The following is a 21,357-nucleotide window of genomic DNA, read 5'->3' as shown; positions in this document are numbered from 1 at the left end:
TTTCCCTTGCTAGGAGGTATTCCATGGGACGGACGTGCCACAGAACCTCCAGGGTTCCTCCGAGGGGGCACATGTGCATCGTTTCCGGTTTTTGGTTCTTCCAAACAGAGCTGCTATGAACGTGTGTGTACAGGTGTGAAAGTAAATCTCACGTTCTCTAGGATAAATACCCAGGAGAGAGATGGCCGAGACACAGAGTAAGCGTCCGTGTAACTTTGGGATAATGGAACAGACTGTTTTCTGGAGGGTCAGTGCCCTTTACATTCCCGCCAGCGAGGCGTGGCATTTCCAGGGGCTCGGCCCCGACATCCTGCACCTGGGCCTACATCCCAGCGCTGTGTTCAGTAGCGGAGGGTGGGGCTGGTCTTTGATGGTAAACGACTTCTGGCAGCCTTTGGACTGGCCCTGGGGGGTGTCCTTTACAGAGTTTTATTGGCCTCTTACCTGGGCAAAGTCTAATCTTGTTGCTTCTGCCTTCATTGCCCTGGCATCTGTCTATTGACTCCTGGTTGCCAATTTAAATTTATGAGACATGAAATGTATACTTGAGGGCCCCTGGGTGGCTCAGTCGGTTTAATGTCTGCCTTCGGCTTAGGTCATGATCCCAGGGTCCTGGGATGGAGCCCCGCAGTGGGCTCTCTGATCTGCAGGGAGCCTGCTTCTCCCTCTCCCTCTGCTGGTCCCTCTGCATGTTCTCTCTCTCTCTCTCTGACAAATACATACATAAAATCTTTAAAAAAAGTGTGCTTGACTGTAGCCTCACCTGGGTGGGAAGTGGGGGGAACAGGAGGCCAAAGGGAATGTGAGGGACTTGGGCCTATGGGAGGCTTTGGCAGGAAATAGACGGGCTGGGACTGGGTCTTATCCAGCACTCTGTACTCAACTCCAAAGGGGAGGGTCACCCTTTTACCTTCCAGGTGATAACTCAGGGGAGTGTCTTACCGGAATTTCAACTTACACATAGTTCATTTTCGGGTGGAGCTTCTCAACAGAGGTGTCTGAGGATGGCATGGGCGGCCTTTGGAGACACCAGCATAACAGACACCACCATATAAAGTGCTCAAAATGAGAAGGAAAAATCATTTGAGAAGATTCTGTTGAGCATTCTCAAACTTGACTGAGTATCAGAATCACCTGGCAACCTTGCTAAAACACAGACTGCTTGGCCCTGCCCTCAGAGTGCCTAATTAAGCAGGTCTGGGGTAGGGCCAATAGGCTCCCGGGGGATGCCGATATTACACATATAGGGGCAATGATGGAGGGTATTCAAGCATCAAATGGAGGTTATCTTTAAGTTCTTGGCCACCTCCGGAATGGTATGCTCCTATAAGCTTTTGAGGACAATATTACTGAAATTTGGGTTTTCTCCTGAAGCTTTTTCTGATGCCAGCCTTCCCATTCCAGTAAATGGCTGTTCACCCTGTTACTTAAGGGAGAAACCTTGGCATTGCCCTCAATTTCCCCGTCTTCCTCCACCACCCCACACAGTGCATGAACCCTAGAGATCTCCCTGCCAAGCCATGTCTCAAACCCGCTTCTGGTCTCCACTGTCACTACCTAGTCCGGGCATTCAGTGGATTGTTAATGGGAACCTATCTCCCCGTGCACTTCCCCTAACTGTGGTCACGTGCTTACAGCTCCCATCTTAACTGATTTCATTGGAAGAGTCTAATTACTAAGGGCAAGAGAAGGTAAGTGGGTCGTAGCCAAATCTTTCCCACCGTGAGTGAATAGCTTGGAACATCGTGATTCCGGTACACAAAGGACAATAACTGTATCATCATCACCACCACCACCATCGTCGTCATCATCTATCTCTAGGGTCAGCACACTTCTCTGCCAAGGACCAGATGGCAAGTATTTTAGGCTTTTCAGGCTGTATGGTCTCTGTCCTGCTACTGAACCCTGCTGTTGTAGCACAGAAGCCACCAGGAAACAAATGGGCCCGGCCGTGTTTCAATAAAACTTTATTTACAAAAACAAGTGGCGGGCAAGATATGGCCGGTCCACCAGCCTTAGTTTGCCAGCCCCTGTCCTGGAGTATCACTAAATCTCCTCTGGGGCCCCCTGCTTCCTGCCTTCACCCTTCTCCTGTCCCTTCCCTACAAAGCAGACAGAATGATCTTTCAAACTGTAAACTGCATTACATCACTCTCCTGCATAAAGCCACCAAATGACTTTTAGCCCTAGAATAAAATCCAATGCCCTCTGCGGCCCCTGCCTGCTTTTCCAGCCCCTTCTTGAGACAGTCTCCATCTCCCTCACTAGATTCCAGCTGCACTGGCTTTCTTTCCAGTTCCCTGGACACTCCAAGCTCTTTCCCACATGGATGGCTTTGCACGGCTTCTTCACTCTGCCTTGTTTGGTTTTTACTGCATTTTCTGTGTGGCTAGTTATTCTTATTCTTCACATCTTCTTTTTAGAGGGGTCTTCCATTCAGAAACTCTGCCCTCTTCCCCTTCACTTTCATCACTTAACTGATCCTGTGACTCGCCTGTCACGCACTCAGGCATGAGCTCTCCAGGACGGCAGGAACTGCATCTGCTCCGATCACCACCGTGCACCCAGCACCTGGCATACAATAGGTACTTCCTATCACTGGATGATTGAGTGAGCCGGTATGTAAAGGATTCTTTTCTGGAAGCAAGAGGATACTTTTCATTCTAGGAAGTGTTCAGTGACAGCTGCTATGTGCTAAGTCTTATCCTGAGCCTGGCAAGAGAGCTAGGAGCAGTTGAAGATGGGTCTGTACCCAGGAAGACCGACTCCGTATGAAGGCTGTAAACTGTGGGCAGTAGGAGTCCTGGGAAGGAAAAGTCAGGGAAGTATGGGCTATAGCATGACACTGGGGCTGGGGTCCTGGGAAACAGGTCTTTCCTCGACACGACACACCTACTGACATTGTAATGCCCCTTCCAAAGGCTGAGCATCCCTCCCGAATGGAATGTCCCAAAGTTCTTAGGGAGGTCGGAGGAGGTGTAAGTGGTGCAAGTGTGAAGTCGCTACTGGCACACATAGCCACACTTCTATTTCTTTTTCAAGTATAACACAAAAATCAGATTTTTTTTCAGTCAAGATCCCTCAAGGTGAAACCCTGAACATCATCACTGCCAGGTCACATCGTACACTTCCCTCTTGCTCCACCACAGGCCTGCTTTTCCTTGGATGCTTCTGGCCATGGGAACCTAAGACAGCTTCCCTGTGGAAGTGGCAATCGAACTTGCCCATGGGGGAGATGGGGGCAGGCGTATCAACTAGGAAATAGAATGACCTTTTTCATAAGAAATCCCCAACTGGGGAATGATGAACTGTGGGACTCAAGGCCTGACTGGAAAGCAGTATAAACACTTTATACCACTTTCATGCACTGATCGGCATATTTGAATCTCCATCTCCCTTGAGATTTGAATCTCAGGTTCCCAGGAGATGAGCTTGAGTACCTGGGCTGAGAAAAGGGGCCGAGGGCAGTGCCATATTGGAGAGCAATGCTCAAGGCCGAAGAGGAGAGAGAGGAACTCATCCAGGAGAATGAGGAGGGCATCTGGAGAAGCTGGTGCAGAACTAGCCTACTGTTGTTTTTTTTTTTAAAGATTTTATTTATTCATTTGACAGAGAGAGAGAGAGAGCCAGTGAGAGAGGGAACACAAGCAGGGGGAGTGGGAGAGGAAGAAGCAGGCTTCCAGCAGAGGAGCCTGATGTGGGGCTCAATCCCATAACGCCGGGATCATGCCCTGAGCCGAAGGCAGACGCTCAACGACTGAGCCACCCAGGCGCCCCAGAACTAGCCTACTGTTTTAAGGAGACAGTGGTTTGTTGGGTTAAATCCTACAAAGGTCAAGTAAGATAAGGATGGAAACAGGAGGGTATTGGTGATTTGGGGGACAGCAAAATCGTCATTGGATAGGGGAGTTGGGGGAGAAAGCCAGGAGTGTGGTGGCAGCTCAGGAGGCAGGTACAGTGTCTCTGACTGTAATCACCCTATTTTCCTCTGATGTGTCCCTGCTTCTGCAAAGAGCCTTGGATGGGCCATCTGGGTTCTGGTTCCAGTCCTGCTTGGGCTCCTGGCTGTGATGGTGCTAAACCTCCAAGGTCTTTTCCAGTGTCTATGCCCCACTGTTTCGGGGAGGCTGGGAGTGAGCGGAGTCGTGCAGATGACCAGCTTGTGGAATGGTACAGAGCAAGGACAAACCTTGCTGCCCACAGGAGGCCGTGAGCTGTCACTTCTGGCTGGGGAAGGGGCCATCTGGAACGAGCGGTCTAGCACCCAGGACTGATAGGGCAGGTGGTGGGATAGGAAAGGAACTCTGTTCCAACAAGCCCCCGAGTGATTTCAGGTGGCAAGGCAGTGGCAGGTGCCACCTATCCAGTGAAGCACCAGGTGTGCAAGAAGATGCACTCTCCAAGATGACCTGCACTGTGGGAGGTGAGACCCATCTGGAGTGTCTGCGTTAACTCACAGGTTGGAGAAGTCGGGAAGGAGACTGTGAGAACCAAGTGGGAGATCATAGTCGAGGGTTTGAATTCTGTGGAGTGAGAAGGTATGGAATCAGATGGAGCAGTGAGACGCAGCAGGAAGGAAGAGGGTGGAAGGAAGGTCAGACTTGCTCTGCCCATCCAGACCTTCGAGAGTGGTCCAACCAGGCCAGTTCCTTTTGCGGAGCCCAAAGGACTAACATCTCAGCTTACAGAACAGATGGGTGAAGAGCTGGTCTGAAGCCAGGATATGACATGCCCCATATTACATTTTTATTGTCCATGATTTCTTTCCTAAGACCTGTTCAGTTCTAGCAAATGAAAACCCACCCGTGGTCTTGGAGCCTCAGCCATTCCTGAGTTGTTGGTGCGCGTCCATAGGACCCCCGGTCAGAGAAGATGCAGGTGCAGGAGATGGAACTCTAAACCGCAAGCCATTTAGAAGAAACTTCCTGGATAAAGTCAGAGGCTAAAAATATTTCCAAGATGTTCCAATCATGTTCTGTATTTAGCGACAACAACAGCAACAACAATCCTTGCAGGGCTTCTGTAGCAAAGGGAAATTTCATGGCAAGTGGATGCCAGAGATCACTGCTGTTATCTGCAGGGATACAACCTTTTCAAAGCCAACTGCCGTTATGTGTAACTATTTAAATTACTGTGGGTAGATCTAGAAGTTACAGATATTGTCATTTCTCTTTGAATTAGTCTCTATTCTTTTATGAATAAAGATATGTTAGCCTCATAACTCTGGGAGGTACCTTGTCTGAAGACAACGTTTATTCACAAGTACTGCTGCGTCAGTGGTAACAGCATATAAAAGGATTAATCATGGTAGTGGATAACTCACTCTTTTCCCAAGATCTCTCCAACAGTGTGGTTCCTTATGGCACTAAAAAACCCTCTTTAACGCCCCACTCAAATGTTGCTTCCTCAACCAGCCTTGTTCTCTGCTTTCCCCATCACTGCCAGAATAAATCACGGCCCTCTTTGTTCTCTCTCTGTGAGTCCCCACATTCTGCCCCGTGTGAGAGAAGATTGCTTGCGTAATTGTTCTGTGAGGCCAGAAGCTCCTTGAGGTCAGGAACTTTGTTTGTGTTCCCCAATGTTAACCTTTCTTGAACATATCAAATGTTCAGTACATATTTAATCAATGAATGAATGATTGAAAGAATGAGCACTGGGTGTTATACGCAACTAACGAATCATTGAACGCTACATCAAAAACTAAAGATGTACTATATGTTGGTTAAATGAGCTTAATAAAAGCAAAGCAAAACAAAACAAAACAAAAAAACCAGCCAAAAAAAAAAAAAAAAAAAAAAGACAGAATGAAGGTTGGGTTGTCTAGACATTGGCTCTTCCAACCCATGAGCTCATACAGGTAAGCACACAAGGCCCCAGGCGTGAATGTCCTAGGGAGGATCTCTTTGTTAAAAACCACTTTAAATTTCTGCCTCCTTTTTAAAAGAGGAACCGCACAATTTACCATGCTGAACTGAATGAAGTCAGGATGCATGCAGTTAGAGAAACATTTCCCTTAGATTGTCAAGCAAGGGGGATCCTGGGTTTCAGAAGCCCAGAAAGGGGAGGTCTTCTTTTGGTCTCTTTGAAAGATGCTTCTAGAAGCTTTGGCTTTGCTTATCTGGAGCCCTGAACCTCGTTGGAATAAGTTGGTGGCAAGTTCACTGGTTCTGGGATGACCCCTGGGTTTGCCACACAGACATTCGGGGGGACCACGCCCACCTGGGAAACACGGGTGCACGGGAGGTGCACTAGTAAGGGTACAAGTAGGACCAGCCAGGCATGGAGGCCTTTACACCCTGCGAGACTTCTCCCGCTCCTGAGAAGGAAAGGAAGCATGGAGACCCCTCTAGTTTCCACCCTCTTTGGGGCATCTTCCCACCCACGGAGGAGCCCCTGGACTCACGTAGTTGTGTGGACAGCAGACCAGTTGACAGCCAAAGTGGGGAGATGCGCATGCCATACAGAACTCCGGGAGGCAGAAGACGAGCAGCACGCCGGAAGTAGCCAGGCCAGGGGGCTGCAACCAGAGCGGGCGGGACGGCAGGGGTGCTGGTCCAGGCGTCCGAGGTCTGGCTCCGAGTGTGGCTCTGCAGTGGACTGTCTCTATGACTTTGAGGAAGTCCCCCAACCTTGTCTTACCGGGTTTTTGTGAGGGTCAAGTAGGTTTGCAAAAGAATTGTTACTTTTTTAACGACTCTTTTTTTAAATACTAATATTTTTAAATTATATTATGTTAGTCACCATACAGTGAATTGTTACTTTAACACTTGCTGCGGGTACGCCTCCAAGGGGAAGGGTAGCCATCCTTTAGGAAAACATCTTGATCACGTGACTGGGAATGAGAGGATGGGCTGCAGGGCAGATGGAGGGACCGAGTCTACAAGGACTTGTCTGTAGCTCCACTCACTTGTCAGTGCCAGAGTCGTGAGTCTCGTGTGGCTGTTGGGCGTTTGGGAGGTGGCTAGTCCCAAAGCGAGATGTGCATGATGCACGCCGGATTTCAAAGACCGAGTACCCCAGATTATCAAACTGATAATTTTTTTTACACGGATTACATGTTGAAATGAGATTTTGGATATATTGGGTTAAATAAAATATATTATTAAAATCAATTTCACTTGTTTCTTTTTCTTCTTTTTTTTAAAGTGGTGACTAGAAAATTTAAAATCAGACATGCAACTCACATTATATTTCTATTGGTCAGCACAGGTTGGTACATTATGGTCCATGGGCCAAATCCTGGCTGCTGCCTATTTTTGTAAATAAAGCTTTATCAGAACACAGCTATGCTCATTGCTTATGTATTTTCGATGGCTGCTTTCCCACTACAGGATAGGTTGAGTAGTTGCAACAGAAGCCAGAGGGACTGCAAAGCCTTGAATATTTATTTTCTGGCCATTTACAGAAAACCTTTGCTGACCCCTTCTCCATAGTCACGGGCAGGAAGGTGAGAATGTGAGCAGGGGTGCAGCTGGAGGCACGTGTGTGTTATAATTGCATTTAATTCTGCCAATAACGTCAAAAGGTAGGTACTGTTTTATAAAGGTAGAAACTAAGAAAAGTCACATGCTTAAAGTAACACAGCAGTAAAGCTATAGGTCAGGGACTTTACACACTGTTCTGATTCTTTCCTACAGTGCTGGGTGAAGAAGCTTGGTTTTGGGCCTTCTAACAATTTTGTAAACCTAGCTAAATCAGAACTCAGAGGAGCATTGGTTCAGAGGGGTACTCACCACACCCCGATAGATAGAATTGGCATAAGTGGGGGCAAGACTCATATCCATGATGAAGAGTATGATTCCAACCGCAGAACAGATTGCACTGACGATGGTCAAGCCCAAGCTGCCATTCAGCTGAAGAAGACACAGAGGGTCAGGGTGGGAGAGGGAAATTATTGTGGCTGAGATGAACAGAGATTCAACAAGTGCTTCTTAATGTGAATCCCTAGAACCTTTGTTCTGTAGCAAGGAAAGAGGTGTTCTGTGCAAAAAAGTGTGCGGGTAAATCAACTTTGAGAAAAAGCTGGGCTGAACAAAGTTAAATAGGTCTTTGCTATAGGACTTGTCAGAGCCTTTCACAAGGATTATGGATCTTCCAGAGAGAAGACTACTAAATAGAGGTTTCCCCAAGTTTACCTAGTCATCTTCACAGAGTATCTTATGGGACAAGTGTCCCTAGGACGAATCTTCAGGAAACACTCAATCAACCTGCTTATCCCATATGAGATAGGTGGGAAGCGCTGCCCCTGTGTCTTGGGGTATGACAAGCTCTGATCCTCCATGATTCTGGGCCATGTGCAGAAAGACTGTGCAGAATTTTGAGCTTCCTTTTGGAGATTTTCCAATAGATCTCATGTGATATAGGGACCTGGCCATCCTGAGGCCCTTCACCTTAGACAACCTGCTTGTGAGAGAAACAAAGGTACTTTCTTCGTCTATTGCTAGGGAATCTTGTTCATGTGATTGGCAGAGCTCACCTGGTTGGAGTCCTTAGGGAAGCAGGTGGCTTCCCTGCAGAACTGGCTGGAGGCCTGCTCTGTGTGCCACAGGCACTGTCAATAACTGCTCTGCTGGAGTGGAGCCTGGGCCCCCAGGAGCTTTGTGTCTCCTCCTGTAGGCACCTCTTAGGGACACTGTTCTGACTCTGCCTTAACTCAGGTGGCTGCATTGCCCTTCCCTCCCCAGAATCCTCTGGACTCCTTCCTACCATGACTCTGGCCAGGTGCACGTGGTCCTGCATGTGACTATGAGTGAGCGCGTGTGTCAGCGCCCCACGTCTGGTTAGATGTACGTGCACGGGTGAGGGAGGGGTTGTGTGCTAACCCTCTTTTCCCCAGAGAGTGTCTCCTATAGGTCTCTGCTGGCAGAACCTGTGTCAGGAGGTGACTTACCAGGCAAGAAGACTTTGGCTGATTTTCTGCTGACACTGAGAGGGATCCTGAAACGATGAACTGGCACAGAAGAGAGGGGATTTAGAAAGAGGCCCCCGGTTAGGGTCCCATCTTCCAGCTTCCAAGATTCTGGTCACACACATTCTCTCATACACACTAGGTTCCTGTGCTGGGGCCTCCAAGTCAACATGGGAGGAAGGAAGGAAGGAAGGAAGGAAGGAAGGAAGGAAGGAAGGAAGGAAGGAAGGAAGGGAGGGAGGGAGGGAGGAAGGAAGGGAGGGTAAAAGGGAGGGAAAGAAAAGAGGAAGGAAAGGGGAGGTAGAAGCAGACTGCCTGCTGAGCAGGGAGCCCAATGTGGGGCTAGATCCCAGGATGCTGAGATCATGACCTGAGCTGAAGGCAGACGCTTAACCGACTGACCCACCCAGGAGCCCCCAGACCCTATGTTCCTAATCTTTACCCCACACACCCTCCCACTCAGGGTAGATGCATGTGCCATGGGGGGGGGGAAATGGTTTATAGTGAAAAGTTACTCTAGCTTCCTATGCCTTTAAAGGGAATGGTACTTTTTCCTATATATGGAAAAATAAATCTCATTCTTACACCCTTCTGTTTATAGAGATGGGGAGGGAAGGGAACAATGGGCTGGCCTTCTGAGGTCCCTTTGGGTCCTTTTAAGGTGCCAAAGGAGATAGGCCTTTGTTTTGGAAGAGGACATTAATGATCTTTAGGAAATACGCAGTCCTGGAGTCAAAAAGGCAACCAAGAACAAAACTGCCCTGCAGATATAAAGGAGGGGGTGTGGTCATGAGAGCTGATCAGCCTGGTAGAAGGGAAGATGCCAGGGCAATTGTCAGGCCCTTAAAAGTACTCAGTAGCATCCATTGCTCAATAGCAAGCCATTCTGTGGCCATGGTGTTAGCCTCTCCATTGCCCCAAACTCCATTAAAGTGGGTTTTACAGACACAAGGCTGGGGGAGAGGAATAGGGGCTGAGTTCCAAGTCTGGGTCCATGCAAAGCAGAGAGCGGACCACAGCCTCAGAAAATGAGACCCAGATGGATACAAGAAAGAGCAGGTACTCAGAGAAAGATCCTCCAAAGAACATGAGCCCTGCCATTTTGCAGGTGTTGTGTGGGTATGAGGGTGGGGGATAACACTAGGCGATTTTATTTAAATGTCATGGCATAAGGGCGGACTTTGATTATCTAGGTTCCTCTAGAGTTTTGCAATTTGTGAGAAAAGTTGCATTTGAATCATAGATAGGTGCGTGAGTCCAGAGACAAAGACTGTGTAATAGCAGAGAGAAAAAGGAGGTGGGAGGGAGGACAGGGAAGAGAAGGAAGGAGTGTGTGTGTGTGTGTGTGTGTGTGTGTGTGTGTGTGTGTGTGTGTAGCTGAGAGGATGCTAGGGAGAACGCAAAAGAATCAAAAAGGCAGTAAATTGGGGGCACCTGGGTGGCACAGAGGTTAAGCGTCTGCCTTCGGCTCAGGGTGTGATCCCGGCGTTCTGGGATCGAGCCCCACATCAGGCTCTTCTGCTAGGAGCCTGCTTCTTCCTCTCCCACTCCCCCTGCTTGTGTTCCCTCTCTCGCTGGCTGTCTTTATCTTTGTCGAATAAATAAATAAAATCTTAAAAAAAAAAGGCAGTAAATTGGAGAAGAGAAAGGATCTGTGGTTTTTAACCTTTTATGGAGTCACAGATCACTCCGAGAATCTATGAAAGCTATGGACTTTTCCAGGAAAACGAATACACATCTATCATACCAAATATTTTGCCAAAATGGGGACTCTGAAACCCATCTGTGGACCCCAGGTTGCGTGCCCGTTGCTTAATGACTGTTCTGTGTCTGGGCAGCTACTCTCAACCATTGGTGGAAGTGTTCTCCTGGAGCTTAGGCCGTGGGCATATGTTGAACAACACTTGAAGGCTATTACCAATATACCTTTTTACACATCGGCATTGTCGTATGAACTGGAAAAAGGGGCCACCCCTGGGTTGATGAGTGAGAAGAGAGTTCCCTGACCTGTGGGGTGAGCCAATTAGAAAATGTGCCCCCTCTGGTGAATGGCACCTTGTAGGGCTCTCACTTGGTTTTATGGCTGAATTGTGTCCCCTCAAAATTCATCTTTTGAAGTCCTAACCCCCCAGTACCTCAGAATGTGACTCTATTTGGAGATGGGGCCTTTAAAGAGGTGACTAAGTCTCAGTGAGATCATTAGGGTGGCCCTAATCCAACATGACTGGTGTCCTTATGGGAAGAGGGGATTGGGACACAGACACATTGAGACCATGTGAAGACACAGGGAGAAGGCGGCCATCTGCAAGCCAAGGAGAGAGGCCTCAGAAGAAACAACCCTGGTGACACCTTGATCTTGGACTTCCAGCCTCCGAACGGTGAGAGAATGCATTTACGTTGGGTAGGCCACCTAGTCTGTGCTGTTTGTCGCAGCAGACCTAGCAAACTAACATGCCTGGTAAGCAAGCCCTGGGTGGGATTCATACCCCGCGTATTCCCTTAGCTGGGAACCTGCTGCAGGGTGCAAGCCACACAACCTGACAAGGTGGCCCTGAGTGTGCTGGCACTTTCTGAGAACTCGCTTGTGGGGTGGGGTGACTCACATGACTTACCCAGATGCCTCCCCAGAAGGGAAAGCCTCCATAGAGTGAGACAGCTATATAGTTCCCGGAGAGGACGGTGGCCATGATGGAACCGAGGCCGATGTGTATCAGGCCAAAATCAGGATCTGGATGCCCTGTCAGGAGAGCCACAAGCTGAAGCCCTTGTTTCTGAGGCTGGATCCTGCCTCCCCTTTGTGCCTCCTTTTTATTTGAATAAATCTTTTGTGTTCCTGGTCTAAAAAGTAATATGAAAATATAAAAATGAAATAAAAACTTCCCACAGTTACCTTCTACTCAGAGAAAGCATCCCACTTACATTTTGATGTATAACCTTCCATTATTCTTTTCAAGTGTATGTATCAATAACACAAGATGGTTCTGGGAGGGAGAGGGAGAGGGAAGATGGAAAAGTGGGGGACCTGTGTTTCATCTCCTGTGAATTCAGCTAGACATCTATCGAATCATTCTGAACCTGTGAATTCGACCTGAGATCTAAGAAAAGAATTGCTTCAATTCTACAAATAGAAAAGCGACCACTCTTTGCAAGGTAGGAGGTGCGGAGAAGTGAATCTGAGGGGATCTACCAGAAGATAAACCGCGGGAGGAGGGAGCCTGTGTAAGCTGGCTATGGGAAAGCGATATTGCAGTGGAACACAGAATCAGAACTTTTAGAAGTCTGCTTTTGTGAGGGACATCCCTGCCTGAAAGGTGCTCAAGTGACGAAGCAGGGCAGCATCCGAGGTGGGACAGTGTGGTCTCAGGATCCCCAGGGTAACAGAAAGAGTGGGGGTACCTGAGTGTGGCAGAGTTCCCAAGCATTGCAGCGGGAAGCTGGCTACAATCAGCGAGGCCCCGAGTGGCCTCTCAGCTCGTGTTGCCATAAACCTCGAACGACGGCCTGATTGGGCGACTGCTCTCCACGCCGGGGCCCAGAAAGCAGCAGGGCCCCAGTGAGACGCCCTCCCTCCCCTAGGAGGATTGGTGCAGGTGTGCTCTGCAGGAGTCTATGGAGCTTGGCGCACACACAAAAGGGCCTGACTGTTTTTCACTGAGGTTGTCCCGAAGAGTGAGGCAGTGATCGTTCAGCTCCAGGGCTGGAGATTGGGGCACTGCCACTTTTACTTTTTTTTTCATCCTCTAAAGCAGCATGAAAAACCTTCAGGGAACAAAAGCCACATAGAGCAACCTCAAGCAGCTTACACTGAGCCCGGGCCCCTGGCAAGGGGTGGTGCAACTCTGCCCAGGTGAAGACGCCTGAGAGTCAGTGCACAGGCCCCGCCCCCAGAACACCAGCAGGATCTCCGGGGAATACCAAGTTTATGGAACACACAGAACGGAAAAACTCCTGTGCTAGGGGAGAGTAGTATATAGAATTTGAGGGTTTTTTTCCCTCATGAGTCTTTAGTCTTTCAGTTTAAAATGTTCTTTTTCTTTTGGCCTGTTTTCTTTTTCAACTAGATTCTAATTCTATCGACTCTTTGTTTTTAAGTCTTTAATTTTCATTTCTACATTTACATTTTATAGATATATTCTTCATTTTTGGCTTTCTTTCACTGTATTCAATTTTATTTTTGTATATATATAAGTTTTGCTTTCTTTACAATTTTGGGATTTAGTGTCTTCTAACAGACCAACATACACCCAGGACCAAGTAGATCACCCTGTTTTGTCCAGCTGTGAGATTATATTCTCTCCTCCCCTTCTTTCTTTTCTTTTTTGGTTTCTGACCTCTATGTCTAGTGTGTATTTCACTGGGGTCATGGTTGATATTTTTAATTTTGTTCCCTTGTTCATCTATTCTTCTCTGGACAAATTCCTACAGGGAGAAATTCACAATAACAGAAAGAACCGGAGGTAATACTCTGCCACAAAAGAAAAGATTGGGATTATTCCCTGCATATTTTCAGACCACAACGCTTCGAAATTTGAATTCAATCACAAGAGGAAATTTAGAAGGAACGCAAATATTTGGAGGTTAAAGAGCATCCTACTAAAGAATGAATGGGTCAACCAGGAAATTAAAGAATTAAAAAAATTCATGGAAACAAATGGAAATGAAAACACAATTGTTCAAAACCTTTGGGATGCAGCAAAGGCAGTCCTAAGAGGGAAGTGTATAGCAATACAAGTCTTTCTCAAGAAATTAGAAAAGTCTTAAATACACAAGCTAATCTTACACCTAAAGGAGCTGGAGAAAGAACAGCAAAGAAAGCCTAAACCAAGCAGGAGAATAGAAATAATAAAGATAAGAGCAGAAATCAATGAAATAGAAACCAAAAGAACAGTGGATCAGATCAATGAAACTAGAAGCTGATTCTTTGAAAGAATTAATAAGATCAATAAACCCATAGCCGGACTTATCAAAAAGAAAAGAGAAAGGACCCAAATTAATAAAATCATGAATGAAAGAGGAGAGATCGCGACCAACACCAAGGAAATACAAACAATTATAAGAACATACTATGAGCAACTACATGCCAACAAATTAGGCAATCTGGAAGAAATGGATGAATTCCTAGAAACCTATAAACTACCAAAACTGAAACAGGAAGAAATAGAAAACCTGAACAGACCCATAAGAAGTAAAGAAATTGAGTCAGTAATCAAAACTCTCCCACCATACAAGAGTCCAGGGGTGGAAGTCTTCCTAGGGGAATTCTACCAAATATTTAAAGAATAACTAATACCTATTCTTCTGAAGCTGTTTGAAAACATAGAAATGGAAGGAAAACTTCCAAACTCATTCTATGGGGCCAACATTACCTTGATCCCCAAACAAAACCCCCCTAAAAAGGATAATTACAGACCAATATCCCTGATGAACATGGATGCCAAAATTCTCACCAAGATACTAGCCGATAGGATCCAGCAGTGCTTTAAAAGGATTATTCACCACGACCAAGTGGGATTTATTCCTGGGCTGCAAGGCTGGTTCAACATCTGCATATCAATCAACGTGATACATCACATTAAGAAAAGAAAGGACAAGAACCATACGATCCTCTCGATGCAGAAAAAGCATTTGACAAAATATAGCATCCTTTCTTGATTAAAACTCTCCACAGTGTAGGCATAGGGGGAACATACCTCAATAACAAAAAAGCCATCTATGAAAAGCCCACAGAAAATATCTTCCTCAATGGGGAAAAACTGAGAGTTTCTCCCCTAAGGTCAGGAACAGGACAGGGATGCCCATTCTCACCACTATTGTTCAACATAGTACTAGAAGTCCCAACCTCAGCAATCAGACAACAAAAAGAAATAAAACATATTTGAATTGACAAAGAAGAAGTCAATCACTCTGCTTTATGTGGAAAACCCAAAAGACTCCACCCCAGAATTGCTAGAACTCATACAGGAATTCAGCAAAGTCACAGGATATAAAATCAATGCACAGAAGTCAGCTGCACTTCTATACACTAACAATGTGACTAAAGAAAGAGAAATTAAGGAATCAATCCAATTTATAGTTGTACCACAGACCATAAGATACCTAGGAATAAACCAAACCAAAGAGGTAAAGGATCTATAGTCTAGAAACTATAGAACACTTAGGAAAGAAAATGAGGAAGACACAAAGAGATGGAAAAACATTCCACACTCATGGATTGGAAGAATAAACATTGTTAAAATGTCTATGCTACCCAGAGCAATCTACACTTTCAATGCCATCCCTATCAAAATACCATCGACATTTTTCACAGAGCTGGAGCAAACAATCCTAAAATTTGTATGGAAACAGAAAAGACCCCCAATAGCCAGGGGAATGTTGAAAAAGAAAACCAAAGCTGGTGGCAACACAATGACAGACTTCAAGCTGTATTACAAAGCTGTGATCCTCAGTTATATAACATCCAGTGCTTATCAGAACACGTGTCCTCCTTAATACCCTCACCCATTTACCCCAACTAAGGAATCGTTGAACACTACATCAAAAACTAATGATGTACTATATGTTGGCTAATTGAACATAATAATAAAAAATAAAAAATTGAAAAAAACCAAACCTAACCAAACAAAACACAAAGCTGTAATCCTCAAGACAGTATGGTACTGGCACAAAAACAGACACACAGATCAATGCAACAGAATAGAGAACCCGGAAATGGGCCCTCAACTCTGTGGTCAACTAATCTTTGACAAAGCAGGAAAGAATATTTAGTGGAAAAAGGATAGTCTCTTTAACAGATGGTGCTGGGAAAATTGGACAGCCACACGTAGAAGAATGAAACTGGACCATTTTGTTACACCACACACAAAAATAAACTCAAAATGGATGAAAGACCTAAATGTGAGACAGGAATCCATCAAAATCCTAGAGGAGAACACGGACAGCAACCTCTTTGACCTTGCCCACAGCAACTTCTTGCTAGACACCTCTCCAAAGGCAAGGGAAACAAAGACAAAAATGAACTATTGGGACTTCATTAAAATAAAAAGCTTCTGCACAGCTAAGGAAACAGTCAAAAAACTAAAAGGCAACCTACTGAATGGGAGGAGACATTTGCAAATGACATATCAGATAAAGGGCTAGCATCCAAGATCTATAAGGAACTTCTCAAACCCAACACCCAAAATACCAAATAATCCTGTCAAGAAATGGGCAGAAGACATGAGCAGACATTTCTTCAAAGAAGACATCCAAATGGCCAATAGAGACATGAAAAAATGTGCCACGTCACTTGGCGTCAGGGAAATACAAATTGAAACCACAATGAGATACCACCTCTCACTGGTCAGAAAGGCTAAAATTAATACGTCAGGAGATGACAGATGTTGGCGAGGATGTGGAGAAGGGGGAACCCTTCTACATTGTTGGTGGGAATGCAAGCTGGTACAGCCACTCTGGAAAACAGTATGGAGTTTCCTCAAGAAGTTAAAAATAGAACTACTGTATGACCCAGTAATAGCCCTACTAGGTTTTTACCCCAAAGATACAAATGTAGTGATCTGAAGGGGCACTTGCACCCCAATGTTTAAAGCAGCAATGTCCACAATAGCCAAACTATGGAAACAGCCCAGATGTCCATCGACACATGAATGGATAAAGAAGATATGTTATATACACACACACACACGCACACACACACACACACACACACACACACACACACACACTGGACTATTACTCAGCCATCAGAAAGGATGAAATCTTACCATTTGCACTGAAGTGGATGGAACTGCAGGGTATCATGTTGAGCGAAATAAGTCAATCAGAGAAAGACAATTATCATATGGTTTCACTTGTATGAGGAATATCAGAAACAGCACAGACGATCATAGGGGAAGGGAGGGAAAAAAGGAATGGGAAGTCATCAGAAAGGAAGATAAACCATGAGAGACTCTTAACTATAGGAAAGAAACTGAGGACTGCTGGAGGGGAGGTGGATGGGTGGATGGGGCAACTGGGCGACAGGCATTAAGGAGGGTACGTGATGTGATGAGCACTGGGTGTTATACGTAACTGATGTATTGTTGAACTCTACGTCTGAAACTAATGATGTTGACTAATTGAATTAAAAAAAATAAGTGGGGGATGAAATGGCCACTGGGGTGGGATGGAACACAAGCTGGTTCTGTATATTTAACTTAATATTTTATCAGGTACACATCCCCATGGTATTAAGTGTTCTTCAAACACATTTTTAAAAGGCTGCCTGATTCCATCATGTGATGTTTTGTGGAGTAGTTGGAACAGAGATACTGAACAGCTAAGATTGTTTTTGTGTTTTCATATTATAAATAATACTGTAATGAACATGCTTGTGGATAAATCTTTGTGTTCATCTATTATTTCTTTAGCATATTTTTATGGATTGAATTGTGTCTGCCCCTTCCCCACCAAATTAACATATTGAAATTCTAACCCCCAGTACCTGATAATCTGACCTTATTTGGAAATAGGGTTGTTGCAGTTGTAATTAGGTACTAGAGGTATTACCGGAGTAGGGAGGGTCCCTAATCCTATATGACACTGTCCCTTCAAAAGAATGACATGAAGAGACACACAAGCACACAGGGGAATTCCATGTGTACCAAGATTGGGGTTGTGCTGCCACAAGCCAAGGAAATACCAGAAGTTGGAAGAAAGGCCTGGAACAGACCTTCCCCTAGTGCCTTCACCGGGAGCACGGCCTTGCGGACAACTTCATTGTGAACTTTTGGCCTCCAGAACTGTGAGATAATTTCTGTTGTTGTAAAGCCACCCAGTTTGTGGTACTTTGTTATGACAGTCCTAGGAAACTAACACAGATATACTCTTGCACAAAGGGTATGTATACATATACGTAGATGTATTAGGTATGTGTATATACACGTGTTATATACACAAACATGGCAGCAAATGCAAATGTATTATTTCCTTAAATTTGTACAAATCGTAACAGACTGTGCACAGTGTCTGCCCCTCTTTTCTTCTTTCCATCAAAGATATGTCTTGGGCTATGTCCATAGCATCACACAAAGATACCTTGTTCTCTTTAGAGCTGTCCTACATTCTGTCCTTGGAAAAATACATTGATTTAGCCAGTATTATATGGGTGGGTACTTTGTTTCCATTCTGTTGTCATCACAAAGCCTGCTGCAGTAAATAAGCTCGTATACATCACAGTTCTCGTGTGCACAGGCCTATCGGCAGGACAGAGGCTCAGAAATGGAATTAGTGGGTTTTTGCAAATTTGAAAGATACAAATTGCCTTCCATACAGTCTGGATGCAATGACACTCCCATGAGCACTAAGTCGGGGTGGAGCTAGGATCTGAGCTTAGGCTGTCTGGGTCGGAATCTGTGATTGTCATCTTTCAGCGATGCAATGAAATGGGTCTCTCTTGGTCCTGTCCAGGACAGCCTGTCAGGGGAAAACCACCGTGAACTGTTATTTCGTTGGTTGTCTAAGATGCTTTTCCCCCCTAATGGCCAAAGATTCCATTCAAGCACGCTGGGTTTAGACTCCACCTTGAAGTTTGGTATGCCCCCTTTTTTCCAGAGGCCACATGGATCAACATGGACACTGGCGACAGGACCAACATTCAAAACAGATGAACGTAGAGGAAGGGAAGGAAAAATAAAGTCAGATGAAAAAAGAGAGGGAGACAAACCATAAGAGGTGCTTAACTCTAGGGAACAAACTGAGGGTCGCTGGAGGGGAGTGGTGGGGGAAGGGATAGTTGGGTGATGGGCATTAAGGGGGCAGGTGATGTCATGAGCACTGGGTGTGATATGCAACTGGTGAATCTCTAAACTCTACTCCTGAAACGAATAATACAGCATATGTTAACTAAATTGAATTTAAATAAAGAATAAAAAAATGTAACCCCATGCCCTTTACCTCTCACCCTCCCTCCATTCGGTCTCCCCATGACACCCCCACCCCCAACCGTTAATCTACTTTCTCTTTGTGTGGACTTATCTATTCTGATGATTTAATTTAAATAGAATAAAAAAAAAAAGGACCAACATTCAAGTTTACCACTTTTTTTTGGTTGTTGTTGCTGCTTTTCTTCCTCTTTCTTTAAATGCCTAAGACAGAAGATAAAAGGCCCCCTACCGAGACCCTGGTGATGTTGCACAGCTGAGATTTCTGGTGGTCCTGATTTGGCAAGGCTGGGTCAGCTCCAACCCTGCTCTCTGGATTTGGAGTTTCTGTATTTCCAAGGTCCCCCCCCCCACCGCCCCGTCTGACTCCAGCCAGTGACCCCTGGCCTGCAGAGTGAAAGCTCCCTTACCCCCAAGGCTTTGCCTTCCTTCAAGGCTCTCCGGACAGGTTGCTCACTCACAGATGGCTTCAAACCCCGTGGGTTCACAGGAAGTTGGTGTACTTGGGGCTGGTTGCTTGGATACAGGGCCACCTGACACATGCCTTCTTGGGTCGCAGGATAGCTGTTGTGGGGTGCCACTACAAACACGGAATTGTCCAGGGGTCCTGCTGGATCCATCGGATTCATGGTGCTAAAACACAAAAGTGATAGACTCGTCTCTCCCATAGGCACTGATGTTTACATGGAGAAAGGACTTCTGCCTCCAGTAGCTCATTTGAGCATCTTAACCACTTATGCATTTATTAATCCCATTTTAGAGATACTGTCATGTACCAGTTATGGGACACTTATGAAGTGCCAGGCAGTCAGTGCTTTACAAACACATCTCCTTTCGTCTTCACACCGGACCAGCTTTACAGGTGAGAAAACGAAGGCTCGAAGAAGCTAAACTCTGCCAGAAGGCAAAGTCTGTGTCTTTCTCATTTTTGAATCCCTCAGAGTGCTTAGCATGGTACTTTGCATATAGTAATACCATCTGATTACAGAACTTCAGATATGGAAAAGCTCTTGGGGTACATTGAGTCCAGTTCTCTCAATTTCTAGAAAACGAAGCAGAGGCTGGGAGAGTGGACATGAATTCCCCCAGGTCCCAGTCACATAAATACTAGTTGAAAGGAGATCACCCTCCTCAGGAGAAGCCTGGTCGCTAGTGCAGGGTATATTCACTGGGTGTCCAATCTTCTAGGCTACTGACGAATTCTGACCCAGTTTTTAGAATTTTTATTTTTTGGAGCAGATACTTAAAAAGTTTGTACGATAAACCCTGCCACGTGCTCCACCCCATACCCAGATTCATCATGTCTCATTTGGCAGAAAAATCTTACCACCCTCCCTCTATTATTCATAGAAAACATTACACTGTACATACTCACTTTGCTCTGCCAGCGACTAAGGCTTTCTTGCTCCTGTTCCCAATTCTTTGTTGTAGGTAACCTGATTTCCTGAAAGAATGAACAAACTAGGCTCGGTTGGCTGATATGTTCAGAAAGATCCAAAGTCCTTTTCGCTTTTCTCCTAGGTGCAGGCCAGGTCACCAACTGCTTAGAGCTCAGTTTCCCCACCTATATTTGCTTCCTGTTTTGGCCAAGGAGCCAATTAAATGCAACTCAACTGGGCAAGTGTTTAATGGCATCTATGTGGAGAAGAAAGGGTTGTGCTTGATGCTCTGGGAGACACGGAATGAACCGGGCACTCTGGGGTAATGTAGATGGCTGTAGCACAAGACGGGATGATATAAATGCTACAGTTAGAGAAACAAGGGGCCCCAAAGAAGAAGAGAAACTGATTTACTGGATTTGAAGAAAACAGGGAAGACTTTGAACAGAAGGTGGAATTTTGAAATCAAAAAACTGCAGGAGAAAAAGAGAGTCAGAGCATGTGAAGTGAGTGTTGCAATGAACTTAAGTCTATTTTTATCTATGCCAGAGCCTATAGAAAATCAGAAAGCACCTGTGATGTATCCAGGTGTATTTCATGTGAATTGCACAGGCAAAATGAAAAGGAACTGCTGCAGGAGGCGGTGAGTATCTTGATGGACTAGCCCATCACATTCACCTTTGTATTCCTACTGGCATATAATAGGCATTCAACGAGGCTTTTTGAATGAACAAATGAAGTCCGTGAGATGGCTAGAACTCTGTAAAATAGTCAACAGAAAGGACATTATTGCAGGCAGAGGGTATGGAGGGCAAAGGATGGAGGAGAGAGGTGGAGGACATATTTTGGGTATGGCTGAGAGTGGCAGAGCATTTTGTGGGAGAAGGGCTTTGAAAGTTATAAGGAGGAAAAGCCGATCTGCATGTCTTTACCCATTTTTCTATCAGATTTCTGGACCTTTGTCTTTCAATTTTCAAGAGTCCTTTATATATTAGGGATATTAGTGAAAACACTAATGCGTAAAGATATGTGCACTTTTACGTTTACTGTAGCATTATTTTACAATAGCCAAACTATGGAGGCAGCCCAGTTGTCCGTCCATAGGTGGATGGATGAAGATGTGGTATATATATGCAACGGAATATTACTCATA

At 45.5% G+C, this 21,357-nt stretch overlaps 1 protein-coding gene across 1 annotated transcript; it reads right to left on the bottom strand.

Moving 5' to 3' along the window:
* Window positions 1-5,783: 5,783 nt before the first annotated feature.
* On the bottom strand, window positions 5,784-19,454 carry LOC103678150 (membrane-spanning 4-domains subfamily A member 8). The gene is given in 7 exon segments (XM_008707462.1): window positions 5,784-6,219; window positions 6,404-6,517; window positions 7,734-7,853; window positions 8,891-8,950; window positions 11,521-11,625; window positions 11,628-11,645; window positions 19,236-19,454. Coding segments are annotated over 7 exon segments (741 nt in total). The 3' UTR covers window positions 5,784-6,114.
* Between the last annotated feature and the right edge of the window lie 1,903 nt (window positions 19,455-21,357).

This window comes from Ursus maritimus, unplaced genomic scaffold (assembly GCF_017311325.1).
Source record: "Ursus maritimus isolate PB19 unplaced genomic scaffold, ASM1731132v1 scaffold_23, whole genome shotgun sequence".
Classification (NCBI taxonomy): domain Eukaryota; kingdom Metazoa; phylum Chordata; class Mammalia; order Carnivora; family Ursidae; genus Ursus; species Ursus maritimus.
This window is presented reverse-complemented; position numbering and strand designations above follow the sequence as displayed.